This window comes from Clupea harengus, chromosome 11 (genome assembly GCF_900700415.2).
Source record: "Clupea harengus chromosome 11, Ch_v2.0.2, whole genome shotgun sequence".
Lineage (NCBI taxonomy): Eukaryota > Metazoa > Chordata > Actinopteri > Clupeiformes > Clupeidae > Clupea > Clupea harengus.
This window is the reverse complement of record NC_045162.1, coordinates 20,542,461-20,566,460: the sequence shown is the minus strand read 5'-3', so window position 1 is coordinate 20,566,460 and position 24,000 is coordinate 20,542,461. Positions and strand designations below refer to the sequence as shown.

At 45.7% G+C, this 24,000-nt stretch overlaps 1 protein-coding gene across 1 annotated transcript; it reads left to right on the top strand.

Moving 5' to 3' along the window:
* The first annotated feature begins 799 nt into the window (after nt 1-799).
* lyplal1 (lysophospholipase like 1) lies at nt 800-9,828 on the top strand. The gene is made up of 5 exons (XM_031576575.2): nt 800-908; nt 1,640-1,733; nt 3,696-3,865; nt 6,324-6,439; nt 7,305-9,828. The coding sequence occupies exons 1-5, from the start codon at nt 824-826 to the stop codon at nt 7,548-7,550; spliced, it is 711 nt and encodes a 236-aa protein (XP_031432435.1). The 5' UTR covers nt 800-823; the 3' UTR covers nt 7,551-9,828.
* Nucleotides 9,829-24,000: the final 14,172 nt, after the last annotated feature.

The window sequence follows — 24,000 nt, the reverse complement described above, 5'->3', positions numbered from 1 at the left end:
GACCCAGATAATAGTTGACTCTGGAATGGATCTCGCCCTGTCACGAGCCGGGCCAAATGTGGCGGCTCGGGAACAGATCTGTGCCAGACCTGGAGGGATCCGTGCCGGAGTCTGGATCTCTCAGGGGGAGGGACACACTGCCATTTGTCCACCATGATCTCCCTCTCCCACTGTCAAGGTCAGAGTTGGGACGCTGTTTGTGTGGTCCCAAAGACTTGCAAAGAATTGAAGCTTACCAGAAACAGGGCTTTAAAAAAACCTAGTGTTTATAATAGATAAGACCCTAAAATGTGTTTAAACTGATTTGCAGATCCAGACATTCCACTAAATCACCATATCCATGATGGAGTGAGTTAAAACACTGCATCGGCCTGGATGGTTCTTAATCAGACAGAATTCATTCTTTCCTGGCTAGCTACAGTGCCCCAAACAGCACTAAAAATAAAAGATAAGTCCTCTTCAGGCCTAGTCTACACACGTCTGAGGACTAAGGGTGGAACTTTTTAGCCCAGCTCTGGAGCCCCATAAACCAGGCCACAATCATTGTGACAGGAGGAGTGTATTTTAACAAATGGACCACTGTTTCATTATCGCATTATCTACAGTGCCCTTGGTCTAAATTCGCACAGAAAACAATATTAATGATTCATTAATATAAAACAATATTAACAAATATTGTTATAACATTATTTTAGTCTTGACTTTAATTTAATGAACAAAGAAAAAAATGGAAGTGACCTCCAAGCACTAATCAAGTATTTATGTCCCTATGTTTTTTCCCCCACTGACTTCCCGTAGTATCGCGATATTTGCTTACTCCGTCATGGCTGCTTCACAGAAATTGCACAGATGTGTTGTGTCTCAAACAGGGAAACATTCCGCTTCGATTATCTTCCTCCATGGCTCAGGTGGCATTTCTTTCTTTTCAATTATACCCATTAAACGTGTGAGGTGTATGTAAAAGCTGTGTTACGTTACCGTATTTATTTTAATCGGCGAACTCAGTTCCCATTGAGGACAAGGTGAACTGTCAACCTTGACTACATCGATAGACATGCAGCAGCTTCATAATTGCATTACTATGTTAAAGTAACATTGATAACGTAAACAATACAGACAAATATAAGAGGTTTTCCCTGCAGGGACCCGTCTCGTGTTGTAATCAGCTGTGTGGGCTCCTGATCTCACATTTGATATTTCTTCATGCCAGTTTACGAGGAAAAACTCCCGACCTGGGACTAAAGAGTTCACGTCTCATCTCGTGAAGATTTGCTTTTCTTTAGTCCTCATTTATTTATTTCGGGATAAATTAAGATAAATGATCACGACCTCCCTTACAAATGAAGGGTGGGTGTAGTTTCACTCGCTAATGAAACAATTCTTCCAAACACATTTGTACAGAACAAGCATGTCACGCCTCATAGATCGTCTAAAAACAAACCAAAGCGGAAAGTGCCGTTTGAGTCCAAGAACAATTGAAGTAGGTTTATCTCTGCGAGTAGGAGGAGGTTGTAGTCTCACGGTTGAAGTCAATAATCTTTATAAAAAGATGTAGCCTTGTTAGACACAAGATTACGTTGTACGATAGGCCCCTAATGATTATTGAGATTTATGGATGAACTCTTCACTTGCTGTGTAGGAGACACGGGTCTGGGACTTCGGGCGTGGGTCCGAGACACGTTTCATCTGGCGTTCCCCCATATCCGAATAATCTACCCTACAGCTCCGGCCAGGTAAGTCCCAGTGGCCTTTCTGCGACGTTTTCCTCATGTGTAGAAAAAACCCAGTAATGCTTCAGTAGTGATTCAGCCCCAACAGATGAACCCAGTCCTATTTGTTTCAATATCAAAACCAAGCTTAGGGGAGTAAAGTACTTTGTCATCGCTTTATTACTGTATCACTGAACTTCATTCATGCTCTCACTCAGCACAACAATGTTACATCTCTTTAGATCAAAAGTAGGGGTTTGCAGCTTTCGGTATTTGGATCGTTGCAGTCATTTCACCCAAGTGTCCTGCTTCACCAACTATCACATGCACTATCCACACACTTATTCCACACAAGTGTAATTAAGCTGTTTAGGGACATTATGAATGCTCCTGGACAGCAGGGACATTAATACACTGTAGGATTTTGGTTCATTTTATTGCGTTGCATATCTGAGGTGGATCAATTAAACACAATAAAAAACACGACATGTAAATCTTTTATTTTCACACCATCTGTGTTTTTGTTTTGATAGTGTGAGGGAGGTGCCTTAAAGCAACAATATACATTTTTACCTTAAAATAACTGCCTCAAAATCATTTTGGTGGTACACTGACTTGCGCCTTTGCCACTGCCACAGCACACCAGGTACACCTGGTTTTGCACTATGTAACTTTGGTGGACTGGACGCAAAACATCTCATGAGAACTATGTAATGCTTTATGGCACCACCTCACGCAACAACAACTGGACCCATCTGCTAGCTATAAGAAAGAGCTAGTGCAGTATTCTCTGAATAGACAACAGAGGTGACGAAGAAACCGAGGAAGACGTTGTCGGAGAAAGCGAGGAAGAGAAAAAGAGAGTAACTGAACAAGAGTCTCAGACTTCCTTTTACTCGTTGGCAAGAGCTAAAAGAGACAAAAGGATGCAAGTCAGATGCCGAGCTGGCTGTCTTTCTGTTGGACTAGTCAGTAATAACTTATTAGCTGTCTTGCCATGTCTTGTGTTACGTTTGCTTGATGTTTGGCTGTGTAAGGAAAGTTGTCGACTTGCTAGTTTTTCATCATAAACATCCCTGACAATGTTATTTATGAAATTATGCGATTCTTTCTTTCCTTATCGGTGTCATCCCTGTCTCACTGAGATTTGTAGTTTTCCCAGATGCCCAAAGTCATCGATCTCAGTCCTGTCTCTAGCTAACATCCAAATAAATGTATCTCACCCAAAAAAAATCTGACCAGTCTTCATCAATTTCATACCAAATAAACCATCGGAAGTTTGCAACTTTGAAAACCTAACTCAGCTAGCTTGTAATATATTACACTGTACAATATATATTATGCACAATATGTGCCTTTATCATGTCGCCAACAACATTTTATTACATTACACATACTCCACATTCTCATGCTATGCTATAAAACCATGTATATAGGCTGAAATTGCAAGCAGCGACTAAAATAGTCATTCTCTTTTTGTTATTCTTTTGGTCATGTTTGAGTTCATCTCCAATGTCACAATAAATAAAACAAACTCTTACAAACTCTTGTGATATTACTCTACCTTGCCAGTAAAGATGCCTCTTTGGCTTCTGGCGTTGTCTTTACCGGTTCCATATCCTTCAGCTTGTCAACAAATACACGTGTACCACTGTCCATTAGGGGGTCTCAAAGCACGATTTGTATTTGACAGTGGTGTAGAAGTGAACTACACTCCACAACTTTAGGGGAAGCTCAGTGGCAAACAATACCAGTTCTTGCATAATGAGGCTTTAAATGTATGTATGGACAGTTAGATGGTTAATTCCTTCAATCCAATCCAATAACTGCAATTGCCACCACATAGTCACATCCCTTTCAAAGCTCTGACAAAGTCTAGTTCTGCAAGACTAGTGCTGCAGTGATCTAAACTAACGTGTGTGTGTGTGTGTGTGTGTGTGTGTGTGTGTGTGTGTGTGTGTGTGTGTGTGTGTGTGTTTCTTTCAGGCCCTACACGCCCATGCAAGGGGCTCTGTCAAACGTATGGTTTGACCGCCACCAGATCTCCAGGGACTGCTCCGAGCACCTGGAGTCTGTGGATGACATGTGTTCCACTCTAGGGTCCATCCTCCATGACGAGGTTCAGGCTGGCATTCCCAAACACCGGATAATAATCGGTAGGAATTCTCACACACACACACACACACACACACACACACACACACACACACACACACACAACAAAGCATTAAGCCAATTATAGTTCTCTCTGACTACTTAATTAAAAAAAGGAAAACATAAGAAAAACTTATCAAACTCTCTCATCCCTTTCATATGCTTCCAGTAACATTTTTAGCCTCTGTGGGTTCTTGAGTTTCCTCAAAGCTATATCTTGAGATATTTGGGTTATCAGGGTATGTCAGATGTAAATAATGTTGAAATACAAGCAGGCTGCATAAGTGCTGTGAAAATCGTAGACTATAAAAGACCCAAGGTAGGTTCCCACAGGAAATGTGGGGGGTCACAGTCAGTTACTGTGCTAGCTACTCACAGGGTTAGAGAGTGCAAGCTTTTCCTCTGAGCAGAAGCCATACAGTTGTGGAGGGAGACGAAAGGGTTAACTGACAAGCCAAGATATATATAAATATACAAAAATAGTTGTGAATTCTTAAAAAGTCTTTCACACACACACACACACACACACACACACACACACACACACACACACACAGACGAAGGAAAAAAAAAGTTGTGTGAAAGGTCTTGTGTGGATGGAGAGAAAAGCCCCTAAACTCGGTTCCAGAGAAACTGACTGAAAAAACACATGTTCCTGCGAGACTGCTGAAATATTATCTTCCTAAATCATAACATTTTGTCATTAACTATAAATACTCATTGGAGTCACTCTGCACGCTGAAGAAGCGGAGTGGTCTGCACCCAGAGTCCACTTCCAGAGCCGACGGCCTGACAAGCGCCAGGACTTTCCATGGAAAACGTTTTTGAGGAGGGCCGCCGGCAGACCATCGTGTGTGTGTGTGTGTGTGTGTGTGTGTGTGTGTGTGTGTGTGTGTGTGTGTGTGTGTGTGTGTGTGTGTGTGTGTGTGTGTGTGTGTGTGTGTGTGTGTGTGTGTGTGTGTGTGTGTGTGTGTGCGCGCGCGTGTGCGTGTGTGCGTGTGTGTTTCTCCTTCTCGATGATCTTTCAGGAGTACTGGTCCATGGGAAAGACCCTGGAGACAGAAAGAGAGAGAGAGAGAAAGAGAGAGAGATGCGATATCAAACACACATGCGGCAGGCCCTGCCAAACAACAAAGAGGTGTGCGTATGGGGGGAGGACGAGTGAGAGGGACCTAAGATGGGTTATGGAAAGATGGAAGTAGGGAGAGGACCAGGGTGAGGAGTCAGTTACCTGTGGTCATGTGATCACGTGACCTCATGACCAGGCAGGTTGCCTCTCTAATTAAGAAGATGAAAGTCTTGAGGAGATTTGGTGTTGACACCTGTCAATCTCAGTGACACTTTTAGGAGACATTTGGAAGCAATGTCTCATCCCGCTGCTTGCCACATGTTGTCTGGAGATGGCTGGAGAACATGTGAGGGTGTTATCTCCTCTTAATCCGTGCGTGACAATGTCTTCCTCTCCTCCTCCTCCTCCTCCTCCTCCTCCTCCTCCTCCGTCCGTGTGTGGCGGTGTCTTCCTCACGGCTGTGACAGAGTGACTGGCACTCTCGTCTTTCCCAGATGCGCAGCAAATGCCCGGACGCGCCCAGATGTGTAAGATTAAGGAGGGGGGCTCGTGAAAGGATGCCTTTTCCAGAGACTTGGAGACTTGATGATGTGGAACTAAGGGCCAGCTTTTACTTCTCCCTTTTTCCCCTCTTTCTCGCTCTTTTTCTGTCTTCTTTGGGTCTCCCTCTGTTTCTCTTTCTTGAGTTGTTTTCAACAGTCAGTCTTAACCTGACAGTTCAACTAAAATTCCTCTCAGGATTTCATGTTTTCTTTGACGTGCAGATCTATGTGGCGACACCTTTAATATAGTTATTTTTTGCACGATACATTTTAAATAATGAATTTAAACGTAGTAAATGCCAGCGCTGTCTGAGCAGATTTGACACACACAGTTTAGATGGGAATTAATCTGCCTGCATTTTGCAGTGGGGCACAAGACTGTCACCAGTTGTTCCTCCTGACAGCGAATCACAGCATAATTAGCTGCGCTGGTTAATTAGAAGCAGATGGTCCTCTGAACGGGATACGCTGCCATCACAATAGAGGAGGATTCCCCCCCAATCCCCCGCTCACTAAAAGTACTGGCTGTTCAAAGGCTTTGAGAACAATTACCCTCAGCATTCAGGAAGCAGTCAGACGTGCCAGGCCAAACCAGACAGCTGGGAGAGACTCTTTCTAGCATTCCCGTAATTCCCAACCCAAAGAGTGGAAAGTCCAGGGTCAGTAAAAGTCAAAATCCTTCCCAGGTTTTGGAAACAACCGGTTGAATTAGCAAACCACTTTGGCTAAAATTCTGAGGTAGAAACAACGACCCCATCGAGTTAAGGGTATGGCAGGAGCCAAACAGCAGAAGGACTTTGTATTTGTTAACCTGAAATCTTGCTCCTCTGTTCCCCATTTTTCCAAAAGGTGGGTTCTCCATGGGCGGAGCCATGGCGCTACACCTAGCCTGCAGGAACCACCCAGAGGTGGGCGGAGTCTTTGCTCTGTCTAGCTTCCTGAATAAGGACTCGGTCGTCTATCAGGTAACCCTGACTCTCTGTCGTCTCACTCCTATTACAGCTATCCCCATTCCCACTACCACTCACTCCTATCCCCATTCCCACTACCACTCACTCCTATTAAAGCTATCCCCATTCCCACTACCACTCACTCCCACTCCCATAAACCTTTATTTGGAGAAATGAAGTGTTTCCCCAGCTCACTGTGTGTTTTCGAAGCCATTGTTAGCTAGCTAGTGCTACAAAGTGCTGTCTATTTAGTTTGTTGATTCTCTGCCTGAAAAAAATTGTTTTTGCCTTCAAGAGTTGTCAAGCAATGAATACTGTCACGCCGCAGGCAAGTTGCCAATTTGCTTGGATTTAATTGATTTAATTGATACACTCACCAGTCTTCACCTTACATGTTAATTTGTACATTCCTCGTACTCCATATTCTGTCAAATATGTCAGATAACTGTCAATTATGACGTTTTAAAATTGCTGCCTGCAATTCTGCTCTCTCGCTTTAAATGGATGAAATGTTGACGTCCTACTGTTCAACGGCTGAAGTATTTCAAACATGGAGTGATTTCTAGCTGTGAGTCTGAGTGAGATTGTTCCAGGATATCCTCACTCATCGAATGCCTCTTGTCCAATCAGAAATTAATGAATTGTTCAACCAGTTCAATCGATTACTTGATTAGCCATCCCTAGTGGTTACCATTTCCTTTATTTGTCAATCCTCCTAGTCCTTTCTTGAGTTACGGCCTAGCCCCTCCCTCTGACAAAAACGTTACGGAAACGAGGAAGGAGGAATCAAGGAGACAGACAGACATCCATGAGATGTGCCTCATGTCTCATCTCATGTCTCATCTAATGTCTCATGTCTCATGTCTCTCTCTGCTCCCAGGCTGTGGACGACAGGAAGGGGCATCCACTGCCGGAACTGTTTCAGTGCCACGGGTCCAGTGACGAGCTGGTGCTGCACGAGTGGGGCGAGCAGACTGGCGCCCTCTTGAGGAAGGCGGGGATGAGCGTGTCCTTCCACACCCTCCCGGGCCTCCACCACCAGCTGTGTGCCCCTGAGCTGGAGCTGCTGCGCGCCTGGCTGCTCCGCAAGCTGCCCCCGGAGGAGCACTCAGAGACCAGAGCCTAGCCAGTGCTCCTGAGCTGGGAGGAGACCGGACTGGACACACACACACTCAGACACACTCAGACACACTCAGACACACACACACACACGCACACACACACACACACACGCACTCACACACGCACTCATTTATGCACAGTCTCACATGTACACACACACACACCAGCATGCTACTCCAACACAATAGCACACTACTCCAATACACACACACACACACACTACTTACACAAACACATGCACACACACACACACACACACTCACACCAGCACACACACATAAGCAGAATATGCACAAAAACAGCTGATGGATCAAGAAAAGCTCAAGTAAGGGAATCAAATGTCTAACACTGTGGTGGATTAAATCGAGCAAATCAGAGGACGTCCTTTACTGATTTATTACCCTGAACATTCCAAAGTCATCCCCACAGTAACTCTCCTGACTGTATTTGCAAACCAACACTGAAATGCTTTTTAGCATGCATGTCTTTGGAAAGACTGTAGAAGAGAGTAGAGTAGAGTATAAACATTTAGGATGTAATTTATGTTGTTAAAAAAGATTACCCTACATATTGTGCCAATCTATGCATTATATTTGTTGGTCTATGCATTATATTTTATGTGTTTATGTTTATTGTATTATATATGCACTTACATTTATCATACTTGAAAAGATGACTATTTTGGGAAAGACACCATTATCTGTAGAATGCAAGGAGTTATTGAGGGGCACATACTTATTGTACTTTTAGACTACATTATTCCAGTTAAGAGTCAGTTCTTTCTTAAACAAAATAATCTGTACACTGTGTTGATCTTAAGTGTAGTTGTTTTTTTTTTGTTTAGTGTTTAACACCGTAAAGATGCAGTCCGCAAAACCTTTCCTTTCTGTGCTCCTGAAGCATGTGTGCTGATTGGCTGGGATTGTGTACGGCTCGGTCCAAGCTACTCTGTTTGTGTCCCATGTACAGAGCCAGAGGGCTGTACTACGAAGCGAGGCAACTGCCTCATCCAGCTCACTTCAGGAAGAACTACAGGAGTAGCTTCTCCATTAACCTGTAATAGGAAAGGTGGATGCATTTCACCCGAGGTATGCTGTCATGGCAATTTACACTGCATTTCCAAACTGCTCCGAGCAGATTATCTTCATGTTTAACTTAATGTTACCCGATATAAACACCGCCCTCCACTTACAATCTTGGAAGACCCGACATTTGCGCACGGATTGCGAGAGACTCACTGTTGTTTAGAGACCGTCAAAATCCTTTAGCTTATTCCAATGATCTTTCTCTATGAAGGGTATCAATTCTCGTCCGAGGGAATTTACTGTCTTTGGCAGCTTCTAGGGGCTAGATGTCTCCAGTGCCACTTGCCAGAGTAATGCACTCACTGTTCAACATGTAGCCTACCTAGGTTTGCTTTATTTTGCCAGCGGAGACCTCAGGTATTCCATCTGAGCAAGAATAAGCTAATGTATGCTGTGCAGTTCAGACGGTGGGATGCATTTGTTCCCTGGCCATTTGAGCACTCTAAAGATCAAAGAGGATTTGTATGCGATCATAGCTAATTATATTATTAATTAATAATTATACACAAATTCTTGGTGTAATTTTAATATGCAGAGGTTAGATCTATATAGAGAACACATATTTTCCCCATAGGATCCCCGAATGTAATTTGTGTGATTGACCCATTAGAGGGCTGTCAGGAGAAGCAGACACAAATCAATTTTTCCATCAATAAATACAATCGTTTTTTGATTCACATATTTGTTCATTCAAGTTCTCCCTAAAAATTAAAAGGAAAAAAGTTATAGATGGTAGAGACATATTGATCAAAGGATGGTTGACAATGTATAGCAATACCTTTGTTCATGTTACAGTTTTTTTTATTTCAAGTTTTAGTTTTTTATTTGCAGCATTTTCTTGTGGCAGTCCAGGTCGAGCACACACTCAAAGATTGTGTGTGTGTGTGTGTGTGTGTGTGTGTGTGTGTGTGTTCGTGCGCTCGCGTTTAGGTTTAGGTTTAGGCTTTTTTGCCATGAATGATCATAGTGCATTCCTTCAGTGAAAAAAGTGGTAGATGTGCCATTGGCTATGAACTCGTCCTGCGTTGGCGAACGCACCCATTTTATGCGAACAATCATAAACTCCAGTAACGTTGTGTCACCTAACCAACACCTCATTCATTGAATTGGACAAAAAGTGTATGGGATTAGAATTGCGGACTGCACCTTTACCTGTGTTGAAAGGATGGTCCTGTGAATAAAACTGCTCACACTGTTTGCGTGAATCTCAAAGCAACTGGTGTACACTAGCACATTCAAAACTCTGTGAACCCTGTGAATACACACACACACACACACACTGCTCGGCCTCAGTGACCGTGTGGAGGATGCTCGGGCTGTGAGTACTTGTTGTGAGGTTGGAAGTGTACTGATAGAGACTCTGCACCTGAGAGCTGGAAAGACAGAATAGAATCAGAATCCCACTGCACAATGGGAACATCACTGTAGAACTGGGACACTGATACTGAACTGGAACACGGCTACAGAACCAGAACCATGCTATAGAACTGGACCACCACTGCAGAACCGTATGCTGCAAGTGTGAAGACACTCTGAATTCCCTTGTATGGCTGTCTCCAACTGTTCTCGACCTTCTCTCTTTCTCTCGCTCTCTCTCTCCTTTTTTTGTTCTACTCCTTGTTGTCCATCTTTCTTTTTTGTCTTCCTTCTCCTTTTTGAAGCCCCATCATCGTTTTTTTTCCTTCCTTTTTTTCTGTCTTAGCTGGAAATCTGTTGAACATGTGTTTAGGGGGTCTGGACTGCGCTTTTTTGCTTCGGTAGTCCTCCGCAGTAACACACATCGCTTCATTAATGGTTATTGGAAGGAAGTGGTTAGCGATTCCTCCGTTGCCGTGCTTGAGGTCGTCCGGATGTCGGGCCCTGCTCTGGCTTGCAGGGGCCTCAGGCCAACGCTAACACAGCGCGGGGCTTGGAGAAGCACTCCAGTGCAAAAATACCAGGAATCCTGACAAAGCCTTCCTTTTAAAACCCGTTAGAAAATGGAAAAGAAAAAAAAAAAGAAAAAAGAAGAACCGTTACTGAGCTCTACGGCGAAAATTTTGAGCAGTGACAGTGAGAGGCTTTTGGGGTTTTGGGGGAACTTGAGCTGAGTGTGGTTATGGGGGGGGGGGGGGGGGGGTGATTCAGATAAGAGTTCACACACGCATGCACTCCCTCACACATTTTAGCGCATCTGCGTAATCTGTGGCTCTTTATCAGCTTATTTTGGGAGGTCAAGGGGGCCACTGGGCTGTCCCGCAGGGAGGGATCTGGAGGGCAAATGAGAGAGGGAAGGAGGGAGAGAGGGATTCGCTGACTTTCGATGGGCCGCGCTCCATTTGATTTGAGTCAGCGCAGGCAGCTGGAGACACGGAGGAAGCCAGGAGCTCCTCTGAGTCAGAGTGGGACACAGGTCCGTATTGTGCCCGCGCTGCAGACATCCGGGTGCACAGACAGTGCAAGGGGTGGAGGCTGGAATGGAGAGAGGTGGGGTGGGGTGGGGCGGGGTGGTTGGAGAGTGGAGAAGGGTTCCTGCCAAAGTCTTTGGAATGCCCCAAGGCTTAGGAGTGGTGTTTATAACCTTAAACACACACACACACACACACACACACACACACACACACACACACACTTACACACACACACACACAAAATCTCTCCTGTGCAGTCACTTTCATGCACACCTAGGCGGTCTTTGATCCCTTGTCAGGTTGCCCATCTGTTCTGACACTGAAGTCATGTGCATTCAGAGTGGACCCATCATTTTCCAGCTTTGGTAGATAACCTGCAAGGCCCGCAGACTGACATGAAAAAGGGTTGTCATTGAGAGGAATGGTTTTCATGCTACTGACAAACGAACAAAGACAATGTACACACACACACACACACACACACACACACACACTATGAACACACACACACTCCCTCACACATATTCATATGAACACGCACAAAATCACACACTCCGTCCCACACATTCATATGAACACGCACACACACACACACACTCACACACACACATTCATATGGACACACACACACTCCGTTACACACATTCATATGAACACGCACACACACAGACACACACACGCACACACACACACACTCACACACACATTCATATGGACACACACACACTCCGTCACACACATTCATATGAACACGCACACACACAGACACACTTCATTCCATGCATTTATAACCGTCGCGCCGGAGTGCACTGCAGCGTTGCAGCTTTCCTCCCTGAAGGCCCTCTCCCCAGTGCCAGCCCTGATCAAACGGGACATGATCAGAATGAAATCCCTGAAGGCTGGGAAGACTTGTAAAATGATACAAGTGTGCGTGTGTGTCTGTGTTTGTGTGTGTGTGTGTGTGTGTGTGTGTGTGTGTGTGTGTGTGTGTGTGTGTGTGTGTGTGTGTGTGTGTGTGTGTGTTTTCGCGTCGCTCTCGTGTTCTTCCTGTCAGTGGAACATCGTCAGGCACAGGAACAGTCGTCGGTGCTGGCCTGGCCTCTCAAGGTGGTTTGTGGTTATTCCAAACGCCTACCCGTGTGTTTGCACAGTCATTTAGAAGCCAACCAACCACCCCACCCCTTGCCCCCATTCCTACCCCTGCAGTCAGTGCAAACACCACTGTGGTGCCTTTAAACATCCACAGGATGCAGTTTGAACAGAAGTAGTGGTAGTGGTAGACAAAAAAAAAAAAAATTCAAACCTAATTGCGTTTCAGTGCAAAAGAATGTTTTGTCTTTATTACATCACATTTATGCCCTGTCTCAGTCCAGCGTATAAAGAAACTGTCCAAAGAGTCTTGGCGAGGTATTTTACAGTGCCCATAGAGCCTGTTCAATTCAGTACAGTCTCAGAACTTATGTAACATCCTGTCCTCTCTACCGTTTCAAAATATTGACCTCTTGGATCTGTTTTTCCACATAATCTTGTGCACACACACGTACACACACACATACACACAATGCACGTTTGTCAGTTTAAGATGGCAATAAAGCATTGAATGAGTTAGTTACACACGTGCACACACACAAACACACACACACACACACACACACACACACACACACACACACAAACACACACACACAGTTTGGTAGCTGGTTTAGAATTTGCCCTCTCCCTTTTTTATTCTCTCTCTCTTTCTCTCCATTCTCTTTTTCCCTCTCCATTTTTCCCTCTCCATTTTTTCCCCACTCTCTCTCTTTCTCTCTCTCTCTCTCTCTCTCTCTCTCTCTCTCAGACTGCTGTGTGATGCCACTCTACATGGGTCAACTGCTTCCTGGCACTGACCAGCAGTGGACTGTACTGTGTTGGGTTAGTTTTGGTGTAGTGTAGTGTGCTTTAAGTATTAATCTTAGTGTAGTTGATGTGTTGGATAGGTTCCGTGTTATTGGTGGTGTTAGTGTGATTGAAGAGTTAGTGTCACTGTCAGTGTAGTGTAGTTGAAGTGTTAGTGATGGTGTTAGTGTAGTGTTAGTGTTAGTGTAGAGTAGACGTCCAGGCGCTGTGTGATTTAGTGAGGAGGGGAGATGTTGGGAATGAGCAAGGCTCCTCTGAGTCTGCGGCTCCTCGAGGTGAAGTCAGGTGAGGAAATGAGAAAGAATGTCAACATCCCCCTGAAAGGAGGAAAAAATAAAACCACTCCATCCGTTTTCGCACTGCCTCACCCTGCCTAACGTCACGTCATCTTGGGCTTCAGGTCCGGGTCCCCGGCTGACGCCCCCAGTGTCCGCGCTTGTGTTCCTCTCTTTCCAGCTCTGTAAATCATCTTATCACCTCTCGCTGTTTTTCCTCCCCTGTCCTGTCTGTCGCCCAGTGTTTCATAGCATCGACTTGATTTTCCCAGGAACTACATTTCCCATGATTCTCACGTTTCACATGATCACCCTGCCACATTAAAACTCCAACCTCTTCCCACGACTGCACACTCCAACCCCCCTCCCCCCTTTGGAAGTTACCTATCGCTGGAACCGTTCGGTGCTCTTGAGGGCAGCCTCTCTCTGCCTAGGTACCCACCTTTTCTTCCAAATTGCGTTTCGTCCACTTAGATGATAATCAGCTTCATGACGCATGTGTCAGACGGAAGGAATGCTGTTCTGGAAGAGGTGCGTAGAACAGAGCAGAGCGTAGCGGTGCAGAGTGGACTTTTTTCTTGGCAGCCAGTTTCCACTGCGCAGTACTTTCCATGTGGTCCCGCTCCAGAGGCTCCAGGCTGGAGGAGCCGGGGAGAGCAGGCCCAAGCCGAAGCCCAGGATTAAGCCCAGGCCCCGGGGGGAACTGCCCTGCTGCCCTGGGTGAGGGTGAGGTTTAGGGATAGGGTTTTCCTGATGAAGACCTGAACGGTCGAAATGCTGCAAATGAAATCATTTCGGGCGAGCGAAAAACAGCGTGCTGACATGAATCGTTTTTTTTTTCTCCAGTTTACCTTTGCCTGTCTCAGCACCTGGTCCCAACTTGGGTTGGATGCGCACACCCTTTTCTTGTGACTCATGCCTTCCTCAGTACTCCTCTAGACACCTAGCAATCTCTCTTTCTGCTACTCCAGTGCGTCGTGATGTCGAGTGGACGCTTGTTTGACCCTTGACATTTGTAATGGCAGAGTTTGTTGGGTGTTGGTGCTACAGTGACCGGAGCTCGATGTTCAGTAGATAACTTTGCCCTGGGCTCTCTGGCACCAGATTGAGAAATAAGAAAGTGATCTACTGTACGTAGATGGGTTTCTTATTAAAGAGTGATCCATATATTGTCATCTAATAAATAGTAATATTATATTCAAATATTGTTCACTTATTCATGAACATACATCATATTTACAAATGTGAATTATTATGATTAATGAATTAATGTATTCTTGTCAGTTGTTTTATTTCGTTCTGTGTGTCTGTTTCTCTTCCATGTGCACGTCCTCAGTCCTTTCTCTCTGTCCAAGTTGGTCCAATCTAGGGCCTCAAAACAGGTTGGCTGTGTGTTGGAGATATTAGTCCTGGAAAGGAGACCCACAACATGGAGCTGCGATCTGGGACTTAGAATGTGGTCAGGGGGTGCCACCGAAGCAAAAGCCCGATTTGAGCTCTCCTCACTGGGCAAAGATAGTGAGCTGTCCTAGGGTTCATCCCAACATAGCCTTGCTTCACACATTTTGTTTTGTTAGATAAAGTTTAGTGGATAGAAAGCAGCTGGGTCAAAAATGGATCTAGCCATGATCTAACCCTGATCTAGTCCTGATCTAGTCCTGATCTAGCCCTGATCTAACCCTGAGCTCCTGCACATCTACATCTACTACAGAGTAAGTTGCTGTGTAGGATTAGTTCTGAAGTCCCTGATCTGATGGCTTTGTGAAGGATACCATGTAAACATGCTGATTTCCGAGGTCAAGAAGAGGACTTTGAAAGCTTTGATGACTGTAAGGACATGCAGATAGCTGCAAACTCTTTCACTTACCTTTACTGCTTCCATTTATTTGATGTCGGTTTTTTCCCCTGTGTTTTTGGACCCTCCTCCCCCACTGTAGGGCCACCACCTCTGTGTAGCATCGTGATGGAGTGCTGACACAGCAGAGCAGTGGGATGTCCTCGGGAATATTCATCAGCCAGGCAGCCTCACAATGCACGCAATCAGCACTAACTGGCAGTGGCAGGCCACCCTGAAGTTCAAAGACTTCTCTTCTCTCTTTCTCTACCTCCCTCCCGCTCTCTCCATCTCCCTCCCTTTCTCTCCCTCTCTCTCTTTCTCTCCATCCCTCACTCTCTCTTACTCCTTCTCTTTTGCTTTCTGCCAACTAATACTCTCACAGGCAATTCTCCAAAAGCTTGTTTTGTGTGTGTGTGTATATGTGTGTGTGTGTGTGTGTGTGTGTGTAGGGGGGGGGGGGGGGTAGTTTAGTGTCAGTGTGTTAGAGAGGGAGAGGAGAATGCTGTGTCCCATTCCCTCCCCATCCTCGCTGAAGCAAGCAGGCACGGCCCAGCACCCCAGGACCACCAGGCTGGTTTATCTCCGTGCGCTTGTTATGCCTCCGCTTCAGCTTAGCTCATCAGAAATCTCTTAATTCAATTTGTCCTCTCCTCCTGTCTTAAGGAGGGCGGGTTATGACTATTAACACAAGATTAACAAGCCCTTAAAAACCAACTTGATACATTAGGCATTCAGCAGAAACCACATAAACAAGCTAATGTTACTGTTTGGCAGCAGCAAAACCGTAAAAAAAAAAAAAAAAAAACATTACAAAAAAAAAAAGGAAAACCCCACAGCAACAAAAAAAATAGAAGCTGAAGCTTTTAGAGGTTATCTGCACGCCGTGATCACGTTTGAAAGTGTTACCATGTTTCATTTTTACGCTCTGTTCATTCTGTTTTTTTTTTTTTTTGTTCTTTAATAGCACATTTAAACACGCGGCTATGAAAAGCCGGTCTTGAGAATCGTCCCAGTAATTCACACAGTGAAGGCTGGTGCCGCCGTGTGTGAGTGTTCCGGTTGAGTGCAATGGCAGAATTTACTACGTGAACGGAGCGATCGTTCCCGAGTCCCCCAGTAGTCTCCTCTTTCTAAAACTCTGATGTCACTCGCTCGGTTACTCATGTCTACTTCAAGACCATTCTTTTTTCACCAGTCGTAGTACATGCATTTCGGATGCCGTAATGTCACTTTCCTCTTACTCATTCTCTGTCTGTATGTCTGTCTGACTCTCTCTCTCCATCTGTCTCCCTCTTTCCTCATTCCGTCGTTTCTTTCCTCTTCGTGGTTTTGTGTGTGTGTGTGTGTGTGCGCCTCGGAGTGTGTGCATGTTTATGTGAGTGCGACCTGGAAGGCATTAAAGGTCTATGGCCAGGAAAACACTCATCTGTGTTTGAGACAGGGAACAGATGATATAAAACTCTCAGGCCTGGGACGGGAATACAGTACCTTGCCACAGATCTGATACTGGTGTTATGGTGGTGATGTCACACTCTATGGCACCTCTCTGCGAGGATTAGTCACCCAGCATTTTTAGACCTAATGATATCACCCTTCTGTGATTCACTGGATATATCTTTTTACGTTTCTTAGAATCAGGTGTGTGTGTGTGTGTGTGTGTGTGTGTGTGTGTGTGTCTGTAATGAAAATATGGGTAGTATGGTGTGTTTAAGCAATTAGCTAAATGTGTAAGGGGTCTGTTCATGTATTTGAGATTACGTTTGCCTATGTAAAACAATCCATGGTTTTGTGTGGGTACACGCATGTACTGCCATGTGAGAAGGCATGTATCCATGTGTGTGTGTGTGTGTGTGTGTGTGTGTGTGTGTGTGTGTGTGTGTGTGTGTGTGTGTGTGTGTGTGTGTGTGTGTGTGTGTATATGCTCTGCCATGTGAGTCGACTTTGCCATGTGTACATAGAGTGTCCTGGGCAACAATCTTCCATACCCTCTGCTCACCCACACATGATCACATACTTACACACTCTTACACGTGCAGTTATGCACTCCCACACACACACACACACACACACACACACACACACACACACACACACACACACACACACACACACACACACACACACACACACACACACACAGACACACACACAGACACACACACTCACACACCACCAACCCACACATACACACCTCACCAACCCACACACACACACACACGCACCGCCAACACAGACACACACACACACACACACACACAGTCTTACACTCGGTGCTGATAGGTTTTCCTGTGATTGAGAAAGCAGCTGTGGGTCTGCTCCAGCGGAAGGAGGCGGTGTTGACTCGAGGCCCCTGGGGGGCGCTGGAGGCCGGGCAGCTGGAGAGCTCCGGGTGACACAAGCTCGCTCGACCCTTTTTTTTCTTCCTCCTCCTCTCCTCCTCCTCCTCCTCCTCCTCCTTCATCTCCTTTTTCTTTTCGCTGCTTTTTTCCTCCTCCGCAGTTGTTCAGGAGCGTCCATGCCAGAGCAAACCTCTCGCAGCAGAAGGCAAGCGAGACCCTGGCGCAGAGTAAACACTCCCCACTCCAATCACAATACGCGCTGCCCGGCCGTGCTTATTTTCAGGAGGGATCACATTCTAAAGGCACCCAATTAACATTTCAAAGCGTGATCAAATTGTAGAATATGTTCACTCATTTTGCTTCCTCTGGCTTCCCCTCGAACTTTTGGTTACTTTTCTCTTTGTTGGAAAAAATGGCCTCTCTCTCTCTCTCTGTCTCTCTGTCTCTGATGCGTCCCACACCCCGGTAAGAGCCGGAAATCTAATTTGTCATTGCCGTTCGTTGACGAACCTCCTTGCTCACCCACCCCGGTGATTCAATTAAAGTTTAAGAGCTCTTTGACATCACAGTTGAGACACTAAAAGTTTACACAAGCGACTCCTCGTAGGGTCCCATCTTTAATAGTGGGCCGCTGTCCAACGCATATATTATTGTAGCGCCCGGGGGCTTGCCATGTGACAGAGAGTCTGCTCTGTGTTGAGAGGTGCCATAGATGGCTGTCCCCATTTAAGGCCTGGGTGCAGCTCAGCTCCTCCGCACAGCTCAGGCTCCTGAGTCAGAGCAATGGCACGCCGGACAGAGCAACTGGCACTGACTCGCTGGCTGAGGCGCTTCGGAGTCCAGAGGGGCCCTTTGATGTGGTGTGCACATTCAGCTAAATCGCCCCTCAACACACTTCCACACATTTTAGAGTCACTCTCGTCTGTTTGGTGCTCGGTGCTTTTTCCCGGGGGTATGTAATAACCAGTTTGCCACACATGGTTTTCCCTCCAATACATCAAAAACCGCAGATAAACATTAAACTCCAAAAAGTGCCGTTTTATAACTTAATACTAGATAGTTATAGCACTCACCACATACTGAATACGTAATACTACCTCAGTGCTCCAGGTGCTTCATGAGGAAGTAGATCATCCTTACTGCAGTGGTTATGTGTTCGTGTAAAGACACATAATTGCAAGCTGAAGAGACTAGCCAGTCAGATATATCCGGGCCCCTACCTAGAAGCATCCATGTGTCCTATTCAGAAACCTTTTGCTGATGAGTGATCAGTGTGTCTTCCTTTTATGTTTCCTTTTGTCCCAGGTGATGTTTATGTCTACAGTTCTATCCAGTTCAATCCAGATATAACCCATCTTCTTACATCATTGAAGAGGTAATGGAGCACAGAGTGATCTGGTTGATCATATGCCGTCAGGATTACTGATTAACTGTGAATTTTTCAGATTTTTTTTTTTTTGAAACGCTCACCTGTCCATTAGCTCTAAATGGTAATGTGCTAGTCGCTGTGTGTGTGTGTGTGTGTGTGTGTGTGTTTGTGTGTTTGTTTGTGTGTGTCTGTGTGTGCGCGTGCGTGTGTGTGTATTAAAGCTAAATGTTTCATGATGAGCTTCATATGATTAATCTGTGTTTTCACTGTAAAATGAGACCTCTTGAAGACAAACGTAGCCTTTTTTAAATAAAAAACTCCATAAACGCATTTATGAAACTCTCGCTCACTCGCTCGCCCCTCAGCCGGCAGCAATGGACGGAACAGCCCATCCATTTGGAGTGACACGGGCAGTCCTTATGAGCCAATCACATTCGCTCTGACTAAGAGAATGTGGTATTTGGTCAATAGCAGTTGACATTCTAGACTCTGCTCCAGCAGTCTGAGCTCCGCAGTGGTTGACACACGGCGCTGCATTGCAGACAGACTGTTCTTGTGTTTGTCATGGATTTTTTGATGGCCGACGCTTGCCAGGTTCTCCTGGGCCGCAGACGTACTGTGCCAGATTCACAGGGCGTTCGAGGGTGTGTTGTTTATAAGCCCACTGATTGTTTTACCAGAAATGTCTTTTCTATTTTTTTTTATTTTTCTTTTATTTATAGAAGTTCTGTAAAAACCTTAAGCTCTTATGTAAGACATTCTTAACAGGCAGCAGTTGTTTTACCCATTTGATGCTAAAGAAGTGAAAAGCCTTTTTTAATGCATTTCATATGTTAAGCGAAGATTCCCTTCGTCTCGGCTAATGTAACATAGGATGGGGGGGGAGGGGGGGGACCGAGCCCGGGCCCAGAGTTGGCACAGTCCCTTGAATGAGGACGTACTGGACCGAACTGGACCGGGCCGTCTCGGGATCTGCTTTGATCTTCGTTTGCTGTCACGAGAACGGACGAATGTCCAGCCAGTGTCCTTCAACTTCACACAAGAGTGACCAGCAAAATAGATGCTTTATAGGCCTGCTTTATACAAGATCCCCCCCCCCTCTCTATTTCTTTCTCTGTTTCTTGTCTTTTATGACCATATTTCTCAGAACTCCCGTAGTTCATATGTTCTTAGCGAGGTGCCCTAAGTTATTTTTCCAGATTTTAGTTGTGCTTTTGTTTTATGACCCAGGCGCTCAAACTTTGACGCAGTGCTAAATACTTCCTGACTGCTCTCTCGTGGGGGTAGAGAAAATGACAGCGTGTGTACGAGCACAGGGCTCTCTCAAGTGTAAATCTGTCAGATGTTAATGCTTACAGGTGAGGGTTCAAAGGTTAAGCTATTCAACTCAGACTGAAGGCTGGTCTAAATAGAGCAGAGGACTGCCAGGTTAGGAAAGGCACAGACACTAACTGCTAAATGTATATGAAAGTTCAAGGAGTACCATCAATGATTTAAGTGCCATCATCAGAAAAATGGTCTGCTGATTCTATGACTGGGTTATGCTGGGAAAAGGGCTTTTGTTTTGAAACACCAGACAGCCAGCCGGCTTACGCAAGCCCTCGAGTTCCTCGAGAACAAATGAATAAATGAAAGAACGAACACAGTGTTTTCCATCCCCGTGTCCGGGGAACGCCTCGCCCAGGTAAGTCTCGTCTTTCTCCTCTCTGGCGGAGAGCGAGTGTGTGTGAGAGAGCAAGGCACATCTGGGAATCTCATCAGCAGCTGCAGGTCGGTTATGCCTTACTGGAGCCCACCTCCTGATAATGAGCCTACCCGCATGAGAGAGGATGCGGGAGGTGTGTATGTGAGAGGATGTATCTGTGGGCTTGTAACAGCCAGAGAAACAACAGCACACGACAGCAAAACACTCAACAACACCTCAAAAACACAGCAGCTCAAGTCAGTGTTATAACCTGGGCCTGTAACACAGCCATAGCACAGCACAGCACAGCACAGCACAGCACAGCACAGCACAGCACAGCACAGCACAGCACAGCACAGCACAGCACAGCACAGCACAGCGCCTCACAGTGCAGTAGACGGCACAGCATTGTACAGTATGGTGCAGCACAGCTCTATCAGGTCATGGCCATAGATGTGGCAGCACAGTACAGCACAGTACAGTACAGCACTACACCACATGGGTCTGTAGCAGAGCTCTGGACATGAGGACAAAACCCCACCCGGGCCTATGACATAGATGCAGATGGGAGCGTAGTAGAAGCCAGCACAATGCAGCTGGACCAAGGCCCTCACATTTATTTATACCCAGCGCGGGCAGAATTTCCCTGGTAGCTGTTTACCCAACCTCACTCAGAGCAGCCAAGCCAAGACACACACACACACACACACACTCACAGACACTCATACACACTCATGTACCCCAGCACAGTCATACAACCTCTCCTGCTTACACATCCATACCCGCACTCACACGTACACACACACACACACACACACACACACACACACACACACACACACACACACACACACACACACACACATACACACACATACAGTTCCCCTCACTTAAACATACTGAACACACACAGACATTCCTCTACACAGTCATACAACTCCCCCAGTCCATATCTCAAACAAAAATATCCACACACACGAACACACACATAGGCACACATGCTGTAGATAAACCCAAGCACAGACATAGAACTTCCCCCTGTGTCTCAATCTCTCTCTCTCACACACATGCATTCATGGATATTCCCATACACAGTCATACAACGTCCCCCTGCTGACACCCAGACACGCACACACACACACACACACACACACACACACACATGCGCGCAGACTCACACGCAGAGACTGAGACACACTGGCTAATGTACACATCATCGGCGTGTGTGTTGGGCCTGTAGCCACACCACTGTGAATCAGCCAGTGTTTGCTCTGAGGGCCAGACGTGTAATTTTATTGTGCCAATCTGGCCTTAAAGAGCAGGCTCTGGGGAGAGCCATGTCGTCAGCGACGCTTCGGCGCTCCTCGCCACAGGACCACAGCGCACACACACACGTCGCCCAGCGCCGCCACGCGTCGGGAGGAGGAGAGTGTTCACATGATGTCTGATGTGATGTAGAGAGGGAGAGATGAGAGGGTGAGAATATACACATGATGTCTGATGTGATGTAAAGAGAGAGAGATGAGAGGGTGAGAATATACACATGATGTCTGATATGATGAAGAGAGATGAGAGGGTGAGAATATACACATGATGTCTGATATGATGAAGAGAGATGAGAGGGTGAGAATATACACATGATGTCTGATATGATGAAGAGAGATGAGAGGGTGAGAATATACACATGATGTCTGATATGATGAAGAGAGGGTGAGAGTGTTCACATGATGTCTGATATGATATACAGTATAGAGAGAGATGAGAGGGTGAGAATATACATGAAGGTGTGTGAAGGAGGTTGCACAACACAACATTTTCTATAGCCTCCAAAACAGTCATTTTCAGTAACCTGGTGCCACTGCTTGATGCTCCATGATAGCGCCCCCTATAGGCCAAACCTGCTAGGTCTACCGAGTGCCATTCATCACGTTTTCCACCAATTGACAACTGACACACTGCATGAAACCTAATTCTCAGTCACAAACATTCAATGACTAAAGTTTCCTTTTCAGTAACACATCATATTTCCGGTCTAGTGAGGTGTGATGATGTCGTATGTGATGTGTGACATTGGGTGGTGCTGCCCTTATACACTGTATGGTAGGCCTTCAGAAAAAGAGGATGAGAGAGGGAGAGAGAAACGGTACACATTGCAGTGTCACCTTGCTTTCTACTCTTGGGAATATAGTTAAATTGTCGAGTCAGCAGATTTTCTAAATATATTTCCAAACATATTCGTATTATCATCTCAATGTGTAAACTCCTACTAAATATGTAAGGGATGATGTATAGCCTGCCGGTCATTATCCAAACATAAATCTGACAGGACGAACAGGACCCCGACGCACAGCGGAGAAAATATCGGACCTCCGAACATTGAGGTGGCCCATTAAAATCAATGGAAAATTCGGCAGCATTCTGAAGAGCCGTATATAATATAACACAAGATAATGGGCTTTGCTCCAAGTTACGCGTGTTTCTGTCAAAGTGTCTGGAAAATAAATATGACATGAAAATCAGGAGACAGAGAAAGTGAGCGTGACAGGGGAGGGGAAAGAAATAAAAGATCTCAGCATCCTTGTTATCAGGCTTAGTTTTGTGGGGCATGGTCCGTGGTCAGGCCCCATGTTGTTGATTACTCCATCAGGCTTAGTATTGAGGGGCATGGTCCGTGGTCAGGCCCCGTGTTGTGGATGACTCCATCAGGCTAGCCCTGTAAGTGAGGGGGCTTGCACTGACTCATAAGAGGCTAGATGGGGCAGAAGGATCTTTTTACTCCACAAAGAACAAAAAAAGAGAAGTTTTCCTGCTGTCTGGCCTCCATGGGCAAGCACCCAGCTTCACAGGCTCAGAGACCTCAAATTCCTTAGACAGAGAGAGAGAGGGGGAGAGAGAGAGAGAGAGAGAGAGAGAGAGAGAGAGAGGTGAGAGTGAAAGAGAGGGAGGGAAGGAGAGAGTCACAAAAAGGACGCAGTTATTCCACTTACCCTGTCATTTTCTTTGTCTCATTACCCTTTTGTCAGAAACCAGAGCACTCTTGCTCTCTCTCTCTTTCTCTCTTTCTCTCTCTCACTCTTTCTTTTTTTCTTTCTTTCTCTCTCTTTTTCTCTTTCTTTCTTTCTTTCTTTCTCTCTCACTCTTTCTCTCTCTTTCTCACTCACTCAGAACCACCATGCTTTCTTTTCCATGTTTACGTTCACAGTTGCTTTTATTAGCCTGAACACCATCTGGGCGTGTGTGTGTGTGTGTGTGTGTATGCACCCTAAAACTCATCATCAGTGTAATTTAGTCCCTCCAGGAATCACGCAGCGTGGCCTGGCCGCCACAGTGACATTTTCAGAAAGACAGAGCAAAACCAAGAGAGAAAGAAACCAGAGAGGATCAGAGAGGTGGTAATCTGCCTCAATAACAGAAATAGAAGCTGAAGGCGACAAATTGAGGGGTTGGTAGTCCACAAAACGCCCCCGACGAGAAAGCCCCCTCCTTCTGCCCGACGGGGTACTGCCCCTGGTGGGGAGACGCCCTGGTGGGCACTTGTTCACAGGCTAGACGGCGAGGGTTTCTTTGTCTGTGTGT